The sequence below is a fragment of the Pristiophorus japonicus genome, chromosome 2, assembly GCF_044704955.1.
Source record: "Pristiophorus japonicus isolate sPriJap1 chromosome 2, sPriJap1.hap1, whole genome shotgun sequence".
Classification (NCBI taxonomy): Eukaryota; Metazoa; Chordata; class Chondrichthyes; family Pristiophoridae; genus Pristiophorus; species Pristiophorus japonicus.
The window spans coordinates 175,368,083-175,386,638 of record NC_091978.1 but is presented as its reverse complement, the minus strand read 5'-3'; the positions used below and the strand labels follow the sequence as shown (position 1 = coordinate 175,386,638).

Sequence of the window (18,556 nt, the reverse complement as noted above, 5' to 3'; positions counted from 1 at the left end):
GAAGGAAGAGGAACGACTTGATAAACTAGGGTAAAGACACATCTCAGATGGCACCTTATAAAAAAAAAAAGGTACAGACCATACTCAATGGGAATGGAGAAAATTAATCCAAATAGTACTTTCTTATGCAGCAGGGCAGAAAGACAAGAGGGCACAGATTGAAGTAATGAGTGGGCTCTATAGCTAGGATGGGTTTTCCAGGAAGAGACACACCAGGACATTGGACTCATTTATGAAACAAATAGATGCTGCAATACAGAGAGGACAAGGTTGGTATTCTGGAAGAATCCGATCAAATGAGCCAAACAGCCTTCTTTATTTAAACCTAGCTGTAAAATCTGCAGGTAATCAGTGCCACGTGAACAGAATTATCTTCTCCAATTGTTCATGCAAAACAATCCATCATCATAATGCTTTCTCTGGGGGAAAAATAATCTCAGGTCCTGTATCATTTCCAAAATTCAAGTTTATAGGTCATGAAGATTGATATCAACGCTTCCATTGAGAGTTGCTTCAAAGATTGTGCAAATTGATTGTAAATATTCATCAATATTTGCACATTTTCTCTTTTGTACCAATCCATTCAGTGCTGTGATTCATCTATTAATTAAATACTGTGCATTACTAGGGAGAAACAAATACAAACACTGCCTAGTTCTCATCGTGACATATGCGTATAACTGAACAAAGTGCTGAGATAACACGAGATTGTGATATTTGTGTTTCGACATTAAGAAAGTTCACTGTACTCAATGTTAGTGCACTGATCCATTGCTGCATTTATCCTGCTGTGAAAAGCTGTAGCAGGATTGTAGTCAGTCAGCACCTTCTTTACACTGACTGGCTGGAATTGCTGTGCTCCTGCCGAGGAGAGCTCTGCGCACACAGGCAATTAAAATGTAAATGTTTAGAGAATGCGAGCAGCAAGATCCACACTGTAAAAATAAATGAACTGCAAGTGGGTTTAAAAATTGTCCCGTAAGTTAAAGGGACTGACTGGCACTTCCTAAATCAATCATAGTTGGAGTAATACTCTATGGTACAAAAGCAAAATACTGCGGATGCTGGAAATCAAATAGAAACAGAAAATGCTGGAAATACTCAGCGGGTCAGGCAGCGTCTGTGGAGAGAGAAACAGTTAATGTTTCAGTCCATGACTATTGTCAGAACACATGGTGTTGGAGGAATACTCCATGGTGTTCTCAAACCCAAGTAATGAGACTATCTGCTCAGAGTATCACATTGCATCTCTCTGGATTCAGGTTGGATCCCATCTCTGGATTGATATTGCAGCTTTAGTGTTACTGTGAAACTCAAAAATTGCATTATAAATACATCGCATGTTAATCGTGGAAGGGAAAGACATTCTATTCCAGCACTGTGTTCTTACCTTACAGACTAGAGTGGCTGTGGTCGTTTTACCTACACCAGGAGGACCGGACAGCAGAGCAGCTTTGAAACTTGAACCATTGTCCTTCCCACCAAATTTGCCGAATTTCACTGCACAAAGACAAAGTAATTCCTTGCTCTACATTATACAGCCAAGCAGGGCACAATTTATTACTAAGAGAAAGCATACAAGGGCTGTTTTTTGTACAACTCATGTCCCTAGTGATCTTGAGATCCCCTCATTAGCAATTATTTGGTGATCCTGCACTGACTGGACCTTATTGTTGGTAAAAGAATCGGAGGTGAGATGAGAATTTTTTTTCTGCAATGAGTTATGATGATTTGGAATGCACTGCCCAAAAGGGTGGTGGATGCAGATTCAATAGTAACATTCAAAAAGGAATTGAATATATAATTTGCAGGGTTATGGTGAAAGAGAAGGGGAGTGGGACTAATTGAATACCTCTTTCAAAGAACTAACACTGGCACGATGGGCTGAATGACCTCCTATGCTGTATGATTCTATGATATGCATGTTTATTGTGGATCATTATACTAGGTTAACTAAAGTTAAGCTTCTGGAAAAAATTTAACTATGCAGGAAAAAGATTAGATTCCAATGCCAGTTGGAATCAAATGTGCCTATAAACAAGGACATTTCTAACGGAAGACGACAAAATTGTGATTTGTCTAGAGCAAATTGTTATATGAAGATGTGCATATGATTAAAAACACGGGTAAAGGTTGTGCTCATTAGACAAATTACGAATGAATAACAAAGGACTGCTAACAAGCAAAAAGACCTCAAGGATGTTTAAAAACATAAGGGAGAACAACAGATGCCGGGTCTGATGTGATGTTCCAAAGATGTCATGGGAACTGGTGCTGACAAGTAGGTTATAAAAGTCAGTAGAGGAGAGGTGAACTGCTTTCATCTGACAAGAGGAGTCGCAGGTTAGGAATACCCCAAAACAGGTTAGTCTGGCAATGTGATAACAGAGCCGACAGACTTATTAGGCACAAGACCCAGGTTCTCTCAGAGGAAAGCACGCAGCAAGTCATACAGAATGTTCTGCTGGAATATTAAATGATTATAAATCAATTTAAAAGAAACTAGAGCCTCTGTCTCCCTCTATTCTCAAGTCACATTGAAATCAAACAAACACCCAGACATGTCTGCCAGTGGCTTGGGTCACGTAATATATGTCAACTGTCCGAGACGGGTTAGTTGTACCCAGATGATAATTAAATAACACCGTGGAGGAAACATGTAGGTCGCGGGTGCAGAATATCCAGCGCGGCTACAAATTTAAAGAGCTGCTGTTGTGCCTCAAGGGGCAGCCACAGATTGTGTCAATTTGTGGATGCTGCAGAAATTCCATTCACTGGTTTGCAATTGATGGTTGAAGGCGGCACAATGGCACAGGGGAAAGAAAATTGAACGAGCCCTGGAGGAGGTCATGCTGAGGGGAAGTGCAGCAAAGGACAGCGGGTCACTCCTCTCCCCTTACTCGCCTCCCTGCTGCTGCCAGGGAGAATCTGGCAAAGCAGGCGAGCATAGTTTCAGACATGGAGGTTAGCACACAGACGAGCAACATTTTTGTCAAGTTGAGGAAGGTAAGTGTCCCCTGCATATAGCTGCTTCAAGTATAATGGTACAGCATGCCTAGAACAAAGGCTTTCACTGCATACAGCTGCACTTTGAGATTTTAGATGGTTTAGCCTAGATTTTTTTTTTTTAATTACACAAATACAAAACCAGCCAATATAGATAGGTATTACACCTTCAGGTTTCCAAGGAAACCTTTAAAAGTGGCTCAATCAGAAAATTTTGGCCCACTAATTTATCTTTCACCATGCGGCATGCTCACTAACTCCTGCATACTTTAGGAGGCATGGTGGCCATGTACCGTAATGGCTGTGCTCGTCAAAGCACCAGCACTTCAACTTGTTTCAACTTGCAGGAAAATGCAGCACAAAATGGAAGGGAGACACAAAGAACAGATAATGGGATCCCCATCCTCAAAACCCTCTCGGGAAAATGATTCTCCATGCAGTGGGCCTGGAATCAAAAGAACCAATTGAAAAGGTTTATGCTGCAGTGTGTCTCCCCAGTTGCAGGCTAGTACACATCGTAGATGCTGTTGCATTGACACGCTTAGGCAGTCTTGTCATTTGTAAATCTAGCAGGCACCACAGGATCAGAGCACACCACGTATTGGCAAGTCATGGGTAAGGAGTGTGTCACTGATACCATTGTAATAGATATTGCTCCTGTGTTTCTATAGAAGACTGAGGAGCTGGCAGCCACACGATCATCTCACAGCACCCATCATCACTCATTCCACTCATCCCAAGCATCAGCATTAACGCCAGGATTTAGATTTTGAGATTCAGGGGCGAGCACTGGGTGAAGCACACAGGATAAGAAGCGCAAGTGGAATTGGCGGAGAAGCAGGAACTTACTGATTATAGGGCCAGCTCAAGACTCAACCAATTCGGACTAAACTTATGGTGCACCAAGAAAGTTGCAAAGAAACGTTGTGTCATCCTCACCTACAGGCTTGCTGTCTCCAGAGTTGTTCATGTGCCACTTTTTCAGCCAGCGGACTAGTTTATTTGCACAGCTTTGCTCCCCTTGTTGTCCTATTATATTCTTCAGTGCTGCAGGTCTATATTTATCCACCCACAGCAAACTTGGTTCCTCCTTCGCTAAAGTCCGCGACTGAGGTTCACACTTCAGTGCAGACCTATTGGTGAAAGATTCTGCTTTGAATGAAATACTCCTGTTCATACATCTCCAGGACTCGCCTTTCTCTGGTGGTGAAGGACTGGTCTTTTTATGTTCAGTTTGTTTCTTTGATGCTGGCGAGATGTTCCTGCTGTGCTCACCTTTTGCAGTGACCTTACCTGCTTCTCTTACATTGGACTTTGATTTTCTAACCTGTAATTTTAAAAATTAAGAAAAGAAAATATATCATCAAGTCAACTGAGGTTTAAATCAATACATAGTTCTGAAGGCAAGTTTCTTTTTGGTCATTTGCAGAGGTGCTCATTAAGCAACATACAATGAAAGAAAGCATTTCATGACCCGAAAACATCCTAAAGTGCTTCACGGTCAATTAAGCATTTTTGAAGTACCTTCACTGTTGTAAAGCAGGGAACAGTGACAGCCAATCTGCATACAGCAAGGTCCCACAAACAGCAATGAGATAAATAACCAGATAATCTATAGGTTTTTTTTTTTAAAAAGTGACGAGGGATAACTGAACGAGGGATAGCCAGACGAGGGATAGCCGGACATCACTTGCATTATGAAATTGTACCTTACAGGTGAGCTGTCTTAATTGATTTGTGCATGCACAAATACTCATTTGTTACCTCTAATAATGGTTAACATTCAGTACTAAGACACAGCTCACACCAAGCTTAGGGTGTTGCAAAACTAAATTTTGTGATTTAAAATCTTCATGAAAAAAATATTGCAGTCTGAATCTCACAAATTAAATCAAAAGGACTGAACTCACATCAAAAGCATTCTGTAAACCAGCCACAACAATAACTTCAAATTAATTATGTAGCTATATTAAAGGGGAACACATTTGGCAAACAGCACCTTTCTGGTTTGCCGAGAGGGAGTTAAACAGTGCCACTTTCCACTAGGAAGCTAAATTGCCATAGGACACATCAATGTGATCACAGCTGCACTTATTGGGACCTCGGAAATACATATTGGAAGTGTTTGATTCCAAAAAAAGGTACAATCATAATTCCACAGATGCCTTTGTGTTTGGCCAAGACCTTATTCCAGGAGTGCAGCTGGCTACAAGTGGGAATGAAAATTATGTAAAATACCAGAGTGAAAAGTGAAAGATCGAAACTCCACTAATATACAAATAGTAAGATTATTCTCACCACAAAAATACCGTATGCAATGTGGGACTCAGTCACACAAACCAAGGTCCTAGGTTCAATCCCTGGTTTGCGCTGAATTAGCTGATCTCAGTCAGAGAAGTGGTGGAGGGTGAAACAGGCTCGTGTCTGGACGAGGTAAGGGGGGGGAAATAGCCAGGTTTTCCACACCGGATCACTTTCGGAAGACCTATTGGAAACCAAAAAGGTAATCCGTGTGTGGAGGCGGAGGACGTGGGTATAGTTCTTAATGAATACTTTGAAAATGTCTTCATAGGAAAGGGACGATGCGGACATTGTAGTTAAGGAGGAGGAGTGTGAAATATTAGATGGGATAAACATAGAGGGAGGGGAAGTATTAAGGGGGCCAAGTTTCGGCCTCAGTTGCTCCTGATTTTTTTGGAGCAACTGGTTTAAAATGGAGTATCTTAGAAATTTGAATTCTCGGCATTTAGTTTGCTCCAGTTCTAGTCAATTAGAACAGTTTCACTTTAGAACAGAATTTTTTATTCCAAAAGGGGACATGTCCGGCCACTTACACCTGTTTTCAAAGTTTAGGCAGCGAAAACTTACTCCAAACTAACTTAGAATGGAGTAAGTGAAGATTTTTGTACGTTCGAAAAAACCTTGTCTACACTTTAGAAAATCAGGCGTAGGTTACAAATTAGGCGTAGCGAATGGGGGTGGGGGGGGGGGGGGTTTAAAAGGGAAGTTTACAAACATTAAACACTTCAGCTTTACAAATAGAGCCATCATCAATGATAAATACATCAATATATCAACCAATAAATCAAAAAAAATTAATAAAAATTTTTTTAAAAATTTAAAAATCAATAAATAAAACATTTTCTACTTACTGACTGCAGCACCGGGAGTCCTCCAACAGCGTGCTGGGTCGGCCCCCCCAGTGTGCCTCTGTCAGTGTCTCTATCACTCTCTGTCTGTCAGTGTCTGTGTGGGCGGGGGGTGAGAGGGGAAGGAGGAGGGGTGAGAGGGGGAGGAGGAGGGGTGAGAGAAGAAGGAGGAGGGGTGAGAGAAGAAGGAGGAGGGGTGAGAGAAGAAGGAGGAGGGGTGAGAGAAGAAGGAGGAGGGGTGAGAGAAGAAGGAGGAGGGGTGAGAGAAGGAGGGAGAGAAGGAGGGAGAGAGGGATGGAGGGAGGGAGGAGGGATGGAGGGAGGGAGGAGGGATGGAGGGAGGAGGGATGGAGGGAGGGAGGAGGGATGGAGGGAGGGAGGGATGGAGAGAGGGAGGGATGGAGAGAGGGAGGGATGGAGAGAGGGAGGGATGGAGGGAGGGATGGAGGGATGGAGAGAGGGAGAGAGGGAGAGAGGGAGAGAGGGAGGGATGGAGAGAGGGAGAGAGGGAGAGAGGGAGAGAGGGAGAGAGAGAGAGAGAGAGAGAGGAGGGAGGGAGGGAGGGAGGGAGGGAGGGAGGGAGGGAGGGAGGGAGGGAGGGAGGGAGGGAGGGAGGGAGGGAAGGAAGGAAGGAAGGAAGGAAGGAAGGAAGGAAGGAAGGAAGGAAGGAAGGAAGGAAGGAAGGAAGGAGAGGGGAGAGGAGGGAGAGATGGAGGCTGAACGGCTGGGCCGAAGACTTCGGGCTGGATTTACAGGTTGGTGGCATCGGGTCTTCTCCGGGCGGGGAGGGGGGGAAAAAAGAGAGCGGGGGTCGGGTCGGGTGAGCCTTATCCACGCAGCCCCAGTGAGGCCATTCGACCAGGGCTAGGGGCTGCATGCTTCGGGCCCCTCCCACAGTTTTGGGCGCCTGGAGCTACTGCACATGCGCGCCCACTGTAGCGCGCATGTGCAGAGGTCCCGGCACTGGTTTCAGCACAGGGACCTGGCTCCGCCCCCCACAGCTCATGCTGCGCCGCGCCCAGCTCCAGAGGACCAGCAGGGAGCCGGAGAATAGCTAATTTTTTTTTAGGCGCACTTTGTGGCATGAAAAACGGGCATCCAGGTCCAGGCTGCGCCATTTTAGGCGCGACCCGAAACTTGGGCCCAAGAAGTTTAGCATTGTTGAAAGTAGATAAATCGACAGGCCGGATGAAATGTATCCCAGGCTGTTGAGAGGTAAGGGAGGAAATAGCGGAGGTTCTGACCATCATTTTCTAATCCTCTCTGGCTACAGGTGTGGTGCCATAGGACTGCTAACATTATGCGATTGTTTAAAAGGGGAGAAAGGGATAGACTGAGTAATTACAGGCCAATCAGCCTAGTCTCGGTATCAGGAAAATTGTTGGAAAAAATGGATTTGTTGCGGGAAGGTCGTGGCCGACTAACTTGATTGAATTTTTTGAGGTGGTAACGAGGAGGGTCGATGAGGGTAGCGCATTTGATGTAGCCTACATGGATTTTAGCAAGGCCTTTGACAAGATACCACATGGCAGTTTAGTCAAAAAAGTAAAAGTTCATGGGATCCAAGGGAAAGTGGCAAGTTGGATGCAAAATTGGCTCAGTGGCAGAAAGCAAAGGATAATGTTCAACCAGTGTTTATATGACTGGAAGGCTGTTTCCAGTAGGGTTCCGCAGGGCTCAGTAACTAGGTTCCTTGCTTTTTGTGGTATAAGTCAATGATTTAGACTTCAATGTAGGGGTACGGTGAAGGCGGCATATGGGATACTTTCCTTTATTAGCCGAGGCATAGAATACAAGAGAGCAGAGAGGTTATGTTTGAACTGTATAAAACACCAGTTAGGCCACAGCTAGAGTACTGTGTACAGTTCTGGTCGCCACATTACACGAAAGATGTGATTGCACTACAGAGGGTACAGAGGAGATTGACGAGGATGTAGCTGGGATTGGAGAATTTTTTAAGCTATGAGGAAAGATTGGATAAGCTAGGGTTGCTTTCTTTGGAACAGAGGAGGCTGAGGAGAGACTTAATTGAGGTGTATAAAATTATGAGGAGCCTAGATAAGATTGGATAGGAAGCACCTATTTCTCTTAGCAGAGGTCAATAATTAGGGGGCATAGATCTAAAGTTAATTGGTGGAAGGATTGGAAGCGAGTTGAGGAGAAATCTTTTCACCGAGGGCGGTGAGGGTCTGGAATGCACTGCCTGAAAGGTGGTAGAGGCAGAACCCCTCATCACATCACATTTAAAAAATACTTGGATATACAAGGCTACAGGCCAAGAGCTGGATAGCTTTTTCTTGACTAGCGCAGACACAATGGGCTGAACGGCCTCCTTCTGTGCTGTAAATTTCTATAATTCTAAGTTAGATCATCCCATGAGGAAATAGTGTGGATATCAGATACTAACTAAACTCACTACCATAACAGAAGCATACACCTATCAATTGCTTTAATCGAAAGGACGCCAAACCTGACTAACTCATAGTTCTGTTATCTTGGCGAGATGAACCCTACGCAGGACACAAAGCTGAAGGATTATAGATGGAGTACTTTATTTCTTTAAAACTGACCTCGTCTTCAGCTGCAATTTCATACTTGGATTTCTTTCCCGGCATTCTACGGATCAGATCCAGTAGTCCATCTTCATCAATTTGTTTTGTTCCAATACTCTCTGCCTAAAAAGTTTTTTTTTTAAATAAAATAAATAAAACCACGTTTAATTTCAATGAAAACTTATGAATGGATAATATATTTGGTGCTTTCAGAAAGTCATGGAAGGTCACTATTACACATTTCAGGTCAGCAAAGAATGACAAGACAGCAACTATGAAAAAGTTACATCTGATCTCTAACTTGTATGCAGTTAGAATATTACACTACAGTTTTATAATGGCAATACCTGTATTACAGATCACATATGCCACAGAAACCTTCAACACTCGTGAACTAAAAAAACCCAACTAACTCACTTACATTGGTGCAAATTAAATGGCCAGAATTACAATTAAAAAGATAGTCCAGAAAAATCAAGTTGCTCCAAAAAAAAAGGAGCAACTCCCTGGGAAACTTGGGCCATATGAGTGGTGCTCACTAAGCTCATGCTACCGACAGGTACTCACTTTGTCCAGTTTGGATCGTCCACCTTCGCGACCCGTCACCAGGTAATTTGTTTTCTTACTAACATTTCCTGTCAGCTTGCCTCCATGGCGTTCAATTAAAGACTTGGCATCATCGCGTTCCATGGACTCCAGGACTCCTGTAATGACGAACGAAAGTCCTTCCAAGCAGTTCTCAGCTCCCTTAATGATAAGAGTTTGAAGAGTCATTCTAATTATTAAGTACTAATCACTCTTTGTACTAGGTCTTTATGTTTGAGAGAGGGTGTGACACAACGAGACAATAGATTTGAGGCTAGAGGTAGAAGAATTGCCGACCAGATGGCAAGCTTTTTTTTGTATCCTTTCCAGGAGTGAGAGGTGTTAGAAGAGCCTACCCATATATGGGAGCAATAGATGGACTTGGCCTTTAGAGAGAATTAAGAGCTGGTGAGAGGAATGAAAGTGATTGGCAGAAAGGAAACATTTCCTGAAGGTAGCTTTAACAATAGAGAAGATGCGAGAGCCCCACCTGAGTGCACGGGAGACACCGAAGTCAGTAGATGAGGAAAGACTGAGTAGCTGCCAAAAAGGCAAGAATGGCTACATGGTACTTTTGATTTGTGAGAGGTGAAGAAACAATTTCTTCAAAGAATGTAGTGAAACAAGACTTACACTGATCCATTGAAGGACATCAAGAAGTAACGATTTAAGCACTGCACTGTGAAAGCAATGAAGGTTATGTGCACCGAGGTCATACAATCTAAAGAAATTCGAATGTAAAGAGAAATTTTCAGCAAAAGTAAATAGTAAAATGGGCAGTTCTACAGAGTAGTACAGTTGAAAAGAAGTGTTGCCGTTGACGTCAATTGTAGCATCCCTTGTAACTATTACAGCAGCATGTGCTGCTCCCTTTCCCTAACAGCATCTTTAGAGGTATTGGTCACCGATAACTCAATGCGAATGCTGACTTTGCCAGCTATTGACCAATGCACTGAAAAATAATAGATAGATGCAGAGGGTGGGGAGGTGGAGGTCAGTGCAAATGTCACTTTCCTTCCCCAGCAATACCAATCCCCCTGGTTGGCTAGAGATTTCAATCTGGACTGGGAGCACAAAGCGTTCAGTTTTCAGCTTGGATTTGCCCAAAGACATCTTTGAATTAAAACACAAACAAGAGAAAAAAAACATGGATTTCCTTCTCCCTGATCTTAGACAATTATTCTCACAGGAGTGGCTACAGGAGATGAGGAAATGACAGATGGCTGACTCTCAGTGAGAGGCCAGTCAAACATCGCAACTCCAGCAAATTCCAATTTTCAACCTTTTGAACGGATGAGTTGTCAAATCTTTTTTTTAGCTCACACAATGAGGAAAAAGCCGTTTTCCCCTTCTCTTGGAAGACACTTAACATCCATCAAAACGAGCCACATCTTATGTCTTTGCCAGAGCTATCCAGGCAACTGTCAATGGCATTGTCAATGAGGACTTATTTACAAAAGGTTTCTTTTCAAAGCTTGCTCACTTATGATTGTTTTTCCTCCTTCCCTTTTCTAGTTTGGAAAATATCTCACTCAGACATTCTTTGTACATGAGCCTCAACATTCCGTGTTCACAGCTATTCCACCATTTGGGACATCACAACCAATCCTGTCCCCATCCAATTCCATTTTTACATGCAGGCACACACACTAATAGGGAATCTCTGAAAAGCAATCAGGAGCAAGACATGTGGCCAATTTCCCCCTTCCCCTCCCCCAGGAACACACAAGCCATTTGCAGCACCCCTAATGCCACCTAGCTGACGCTAAGCACAGATCATGGAGAAAAACATCTGGGATCTTCCTGGTTCATGACAGTTTAATGAAGGGGAGAGGGGGTGCATAGGAAAGAGAGGGTCTGACCAATCGAGCTATAGTGAGGAGCAGCACAGTGCTCCTTGTCTGGCAAACATTACACACAACATATCTTTCTTCCACTTCAATCTATAAACAAATAAAATCATAGAATTTTATAGTGCAGCTGGAAGCAATTTAACTCTTCACACCCATGCCAGATCTCTTTAAAAAGAAGCATCCACTTAGTCCCAATCTCTTGGCCTTTCCTCATACCCATTTTAAAGTAGATTCTTTTTCAAATATTTATCCACTTCCCTCTGAAAACCATAATCTGCTCACACCTGTTTGATGCATTAAAATAGTCTTCTAACTTCTCCCTATGTTCTTTTGATCTTAAATTTATGCCCTCTAGTTACCAACTCACTAACCAGTGGAAATAGATTTTCACTAATTACCTCATCAAAACCATTCCTAAAACACATCCATCAATTTCAATTCCAATAAAAAGAGCCCCAGCTCCTCTAGTCGCTCATCCTTGGTATCTTAGTGAGTCTATTCTCTCTGGATTTGACATCCTTCCTAAAGTAAGGTTGTAACTACACTTAAACAATGATTTGTATAGATTTGGCATTACCCCTGCTTTTTAAAAAACTTAACCACTTGACAGCCCACTTTTAAAGATTTGAGTATCTGAGCACACAAGTCTCTGCGATTTAAAAAAAAAACTGAATGTATATTTCCTCATTCTTCGTTCCAAAATTAATCACATCACATTTTTCGGCATCAAGTTCAGCTTAGCATCTGTCTGCCCAATCCACTAACCTGTCTTTGCCCTCCTCAGTTAATCATTCTGCCCATTTCTGTGCCATCTGCAGTGAACTTACACCAGACTTAGATAAAGATTCAAGTGCCTATTGAGTTTCCATTAAATGCACAAAAAAGCAATGCGACATCCAGTGATTCCCCAATTTATTGAATACCATGCTGTCTAAACAAGATTTGAAATTATGTACTATACCATCACAAATGGTACAATAAAATCCAAATTGTAGAAAAATTAAGAGCAAATAATTGGTATACATTTAGAAATAATCTTCCACCTTGGCTGATTATATAAGAATGACCTATACCATAAAACTATGCAATTGGTTTAAACATTTTTGTAATTCACACAATTAATTAGCATAAAAGAACACTATAGCATACGTTGGTTTTCAAACATACTAGTTTCCATTGAAATTATAAGAACTTAGCTTCTGTTTATAACTACAAATATCTTTGGTTTGCTTTCTTCTGTATCTTTCTACCAACCTACCTGGGGAATTTCTTTAGACCCCAGAGCGCGAGGTCCATCACGATTCAGGAAGCTGCGATAGGCCAGGTAATTCTGCTGCTTCTTTTCAGCATTCTCTGGACTTTTGGACTAGAGAAACAAAGATGCAAACAGCGCTCTCTCAGCAGCTGCCTTCAAAATACCAAACTACCCCAGAAACAACTATGCTGAACCAAACTGCGTACATTTCAGCGTAATGTGTTCAACATCAGTGTGCTTCAGTATGAAAAATAGACTAAACTACATATGCAACCAACACATTCCTCGACGTTCAGTCAGTACAGCCATTCCAGTTGTAAAATATAACACAATCATGCCAACTAGCTGGTATGAACACATTTTAATAAAATGCATTTAGTATGGTTGACCTGTTTCCATTCATTCATTTAAATTCTCTGTCTCATGAAATCTAATCAACTCGTTTTATTAGTTAACGGTAAGGAAAAGTCTAGGCAAGTATTTTCTGTTCAAAGTACTTGCCCAATATCAGTAGCATATTTTCCTGGATTTTAGGTACTTCCACTTCCAAGCCATTCCAAAACTGTGACACGTAAAAATATATGGAGTCAAACCTGGACAGTTGCAACTCCTCTCAATCAGTGGCATGTACTGGAGGGAAGGTGGCCCAAAGCAGCAGGGCTCTAACTGTAGTAGGAAATTGGCCTTTTTTTTTTAAAAAGTAAAAAAGATTGTTTTTTTTTAATTGTTTTCCCATGATGACGAGGGGTGGGGGCAGGTGAGGGGGAAGGAATCTGAACAGAAAATACTCCTTTCCCCATTAAGTTGAAAGAGATCACAACCTAAGGTGACCCAGCATGTACCTGACCCAAAATACACCAAATGTGACTAACGTGCTTCCTACCTCAGACTTATTTGGAGATATTTTCTCCTCTTTGCTTGGGGAAATCTTGTTGTTTGGAGAAAGAGTTTTCTCTTTCTTTGGAGAAATCTTTTTTGCTCCATTCTTTGAAGAACCAGTTTTCTCTTCTTTCTTTGGCGAAATCCTCTTCTCTCGGACTGGTCTTGTTGGACTGTTCTCGATCACTCGTGTCAATTCTTCTTTACGTTTCATGATGGCCAATTTTGTACTTTTTGTCACAGGAGACATTTTACTAAATGACTTTTCCACTTTAGTACTGGAAGATTCAGATGAAGGTTGAGAAGAAGTCCTCATGCTCTGTGATTTACTACTTCCTAAATTTTCACTGCTGTTTTTCACACTGCTCTCAGTTTCACTCAACATCTTGGCTGAAAATTAAGGTAGAGATTGATGAGTGAAGTTTTTTTTAAAATGTGCACATCAAGGTATCAAGGTGAGGATGCTGTGGAATGGAATCCAGCTATCCAGTGTCAGCATTAAGCTTTCCCAACAAGGTATAGCTAACTAAAGAGTATAGCTCCCTCTGCTCCAGTGGGGGGGGGGGGGGGGGGGAAGGGGGGGGTGTCCAACCATTTTCTCTTTCTGTACACGCAGTTGCTTAGCATGGAACTCCACAGGCAACATTAAAAAAACATTTTCACCACAATATACCAGATTCAGTTTTTTTATTAAAGGTGACACTGTGTGCAATAGGAAGGATATTGATGCTCGAGAGGATAGAATGTAGATTCACGAGGTGCTGCCTGGTCTGAGGAAATACAAATAAGACGACAGACTTGACCCTAATGCAGTCTTTCTTCATTGGAACAACACTGATCATGACATTGTACAATAGCAGTTTTTAAAATGATGAAAGGATAAGACAGGGTACATAGAAGTAAATATTTTCCAGTAGCTGAAGGGTCAAGAATGAGGGGCCACAGATCCAAGATTAAATGCAAGAGATTTAGAAGATGAAGCAGGAGAAACTTCAGAGAGCGGTGAGGCCATAGAATTCACTTTCAGTGTTAGTGGTTGATGCAGTCACTATTTCAACATGCAAGATTAGATTGGTTAGCTGGATGAAGGCAAAGTGGTCAAAGGGATATGGGAACAGGGTATGTAAATGTAAATAACATCCCCAGCATTGAAGCACTAACCATCACTCGATCAGCTTTGCTGGGCAGACCGCTTAGTCCACATGCCAGACACGAGACTCCCTTAACCAACGCTCTACGCGGAGCTCCTTCATGACAAAGAAGCCCAAGGTGGACAGCGGAAACATTACAAGGACACCTTCAAAGCCTCCCAGGTGAAGTGCAACATCACCACTGACACCTGGGAGACCCTGGCCGAAGACCGCCGTAGGTGGAGAAAATGCATCCGGGGGGACGTCGAGTTCTTCGAATCGCAACGCTGCCAGCGTGAAGAAGTCAGGCACAGGCAGTGGAAGGAGCGTGCGTTAAATCAGTCCCACCCCCCACGGATATCTGTCCCACCTGTGACAGGGTCTGTGGCTCTCTTGTTGTACTGTTCAGCCACCAAAGAACTCACATTAGGAATAGAAGCAAGTCTTCCTCGATTCCGAGGGACTGCCTATGATGAGGTAAATATGTTTAGAACTATTTGTTCAAGTGGAGCATAAACACCAACAGAGTGGTTGGGCTGATTGGCCTGTTTCTGTGTTGTAACTTAAGTCTTTCTATGTATTCCATCTAATTCTATGTATTTTTGTTGCTCATTAAAAGATGCCATAATTTAAATACAATGGACTGTTATTTTTCTGTAATCAGCAGTTATTAAGTGGAGATTTTAAAGGAATAAACTTTTGATACTGGATTCTAATGAGTATTCTTATTCAGGCTAAGTCAATTGGAAATTTCAAAACTGAGATTGATAGAAAAGGATATGGAACCAAAGCAGGTAAAAGGAGTGAAGATACAGATCAACCAGGATCTAATTGAATAGTGGTACAAGGGGTTGAATGGCCTACTGCTATTCCTGTGTATTCATGCTGAAACAGAAATCTTTCTGCATTTTCCTAGTTAAATATTTTATAGACTAAACTGTTACAAATGCCTGCTATTGGAGCAGAAAAAGCTAACAGAAGATTTGAGAGAGGTTTTTAAAATTATGAAGAATTTCAAAGCTGAGAAAGGATACAGGGCTGCGGGGAGAGAACAGGGCAGTGGGAATAGTTTTGGATTTCTCTAGCAAAGAGCCGGCACAAACACATTTCAAATTCCAGAACATTTGTTTTCTTACTGCTTTTGTGATTTTAGACGGTGACAATTTTTTTTTTTACAGAATGGAACTAGGAACAAAAGTGCTTTAAAAAATTGTGACTTAACCTTTTCAACTTTGGTGACAAAAAGCACACATTTATTTAAGTCTTTTTAAACAGAAATTTGAGAACAGTAACAGGAGTTGTCAAGGAGAAACCATTGATCATACATTTTCCGAAAATGTGAACGTGACATTTAATCACAGATTAACTAGTGGCTCGTGCAAGAACAGATAAAGACATTCCCCCATTGTCCACTCTCCATCTCTCCTATTCCGAGATATAGTTTCACTAATTTTGAAGTATCTCATCCAGTGGCTATCTTTCCTGTTTGAGCTCAAGGGAGGAAGCATTCATAGCACACCCAACCCAACATGTGCACTTCCAGCAGGAGTCATCAACGGCACCTTCAGTGGCCAGTGATAAGCTCACATTAAGCAGCTGGAGCACTCAATAGCATGCGCAAGAAATAAAGGCCAAAAGACTGAACTGATCCTTAGAACCAGAGGTTTACGACACAAGTGGTCATTCAGCCCATTACATTTGTGCTGGCTCTTTGCCAACGCAGTCAAAAACTAAACCCACTGCTCTGCTCTCTCCCCATAGGTCCTGCATCTTCCTCTGATTCTAAGCACTTCGTAATTTTAAAATTCTCTATTAAATCTCTTCTTGGCTTTTGCTGCTTCAGTGGAGAGTCCAAGTATCTCCTCACAACTATTGTTTCCTATCCCTGGGATCACCCTGGTAAATATACACTCACTACAGTTTCAATATCCTTTCCATAATGGAATGTCTGACAGTACACAGGACTCTTAGCTTTAGCCTAACCAATGTTTAGTAGAAATCTATTATCACTTCTTCACTCATGTACTCTATGCCCGTATTTATAATACTACTGGCCTTTTAACAGGATCATCCAGCTGCACTCAAGGAATTGTGAATTCGAACCCCCCAAACCCACTCTTCTTCCCACAGCACCTTCCCGTGCAAGCGTAGAAGATGCAACACTAGCTCTTTCAACGCCTCCCTTCCCACCATTCAGGGCCCCCAAACACTACTTCCAGGTGAAACAGCAACTTACTTGTACTCCTTTCAATGTATTCGCAACTCACAATGCAGTCTCCTTGAAATTGGGAAGACCAAACGCAGATCAAGGAGGCGGAGCAGCGTCGGAGAAGCCTACAAAAGGCCACGTCGAGTCGGGGAGGGGAGGCAGTGGAGAGTTCAAGGAGGCGGAGCAGCATCGGAGAGACCTACAAAAGGCCACGTTGAGTCGGGGAGTTCTAGGACGCGGAGCAGCGTCGGAGAGGCCTACGAAAGGCCAGCGTAGAGTTGGGGAGGCAGCGGGGAGTTCAAGGAGGCCAGCTGGTGCAGCTGTAGCAGGGAGGCAAAAAAGTAGTAGAAAGAAATCGAAAGGTGACGTCACAGCCAAGGGGATAAGTGATTGGTAAGTAGTTTTATTTTTTCTTTCAGTAAGTAACCTTTTAGCATTGTTGTTGCCAGATTTAGTTAATCTAGGGGTTAAGTCATGGCACGACAGTTCAGACACGTGTTATGCTCCTCCTGTACTATGTGGGAAGCCAGGGACGCTTCCAGTGCCCCTGACGACGTGTGCAGGATGTGTATCCGCCTGCAGCTCCTGACGGACCGCATTGTGGCACTGGAGCTGCGGGTGGATTAACTCTGGAGCATCCACGATGCTGAGAATGACCTGAATAGTACGTTTAGCAAGTTGGTCTTACCGCAGGTAAAGGGTACACAGCCAGATAGGGAATGGGTGACCAACAGGAAGAGGAAGGTAGTGCAGGGGTCCCCTGCGGTCATCCCCCTGCAAAACTGACACCGCTTTGGGTACTGTTGAGGGGGATGACTCATCGGGGAGAGCAGCAGCAGCCAAGTTCATGGCACCGTGGGTGGCTATCCTGCACAGGAAAAAGAGTGGGCGAGCGATAGTGATAGGGGATTCAAATGTAAGGGGAATAGATATACGTTTCTGCGGCACCAACCGAGACTCCAGGATGGTATGTTGCCTCCCTGGTGCAAGGGTCAAGGATGTCTCGGAGCGGGTGCAGGACATTCTGAAAAGGGAGGGTGAACAGCCAGTTGTCATGTTGCATATAGGTACCAACGATATAGGTAAAAAAACGGGATGAGGTCCTACGAGACGAATTTAGGGAGCTAGGAGCTAAATTAAAAAGTAGGACCTCAAAAGTAGTAATCTCAGGATTGCTACCAATGCCACGTAATAGCCAGAGTAGAAATCGCAGGATAGCTCAGATGAATACGTGGCTTGAGGAGTAGTGCAGAAGGGAGGGATTCAAATTCCTTGGACATTGGAACCGGTTCTGGGGGAGGTGGGACCAGCACAAACCGGACGGTCTGCACCTGGGCAGGACCGGAACCAATGTCCTAGGGGGAGTGTTTGCTAGTGCTGTTGGGGAGGAGTTAAACTAATATGGCAGGGAGATGGGAACCTATGCAGGGAGACAGAGGGAAATAAAATGGAGGCAGAGGCAAAAGATAGAAAGGAGAATAGTAAAAGTGGAGGGCAGAGAAACCCAAGGCAAAAAACAAAAAGGGCCATATTACAGCAAAATTCTAAAGGGGCAAAGTGCGTTAAAAAGACAAGCCTGAAGGCTCTGTGCCTCAATGCGAGGAGTATTCGGAATAAGGTGGACGAATTAACTGCGCAGATAGCAGTTAACGGATATGATGTAATTGGCATCACGGAGACATGGCTCCAGGGTGACCAAGGCTGGGAATTCAACATCCAAGGGTATTCAACATTTAGGAAGGATAGACAGAAAGGAAAAGGAGGTGGGGTGGCGTTGCTGGTTAAAGAGGAAATTAAAGCAATAGTAAGGAGGGACATTAGCTTGGATGATGTGGAATCGGTATGGGTGGAGCTGCGGAATACCAAAGGGCAGAAAACGCTAGTGGGAGTTGTGTACATACCACCAAACAGTAGTAGTGAGGTTGGGGACAGCATTAA

At 43.1% G+C, this 18,556-nt stretch overlaps 1 protein-coding gene across 3 annotated transcripts in view; it reads right to left on the bottom strand.

The window, feature by feature from the left end:
* rfc1 (replication factor C (activator 1) 1) overlaps nucleotides 1-18,556 on the bottom strand; it is a 90,524-nt gene that overhangs the window by 22,599 nt on the left and 49,369 nt on the right. For 2 of the 3 annotated variants that reach the window (XM_070870432.1, XM_070870433.1), the window contains 6 exons: nucleotides 13,284-13,669; nucleotides 12,404-12,511; nucleotides 9,275-9,454; nucleotides 8,726-8,830; nucleotides 3,946-4,333; nucleotides 1,391-1,500 (listed from right to left, as the gene is read on the bottom strand). In XM_070870432.1, coding sequence (XP_070726533.1) covers nucleotides 1,391-1,500; nucleotides 3,946-4,333; nucleotides 8,726-8,830; nucleotides 9,275-9,454; nucleotides 12,404-12,511; nucleotides 13,284-13,669 — 1,277 coding nt within the window. The remainder of the gene's footprint in view (nucleotides 1-1,390; nucleotides 1,501-3,945; nucleotides 4,334-8,725; nucleotides 8,831-9,274; nucleotides 9,455-12,403; nucleotides 12,512-13,283; nucleotides 13,670-18,556) is intronic. The other variant, XM_070870438.1, reaches the window with a different exon arrangement.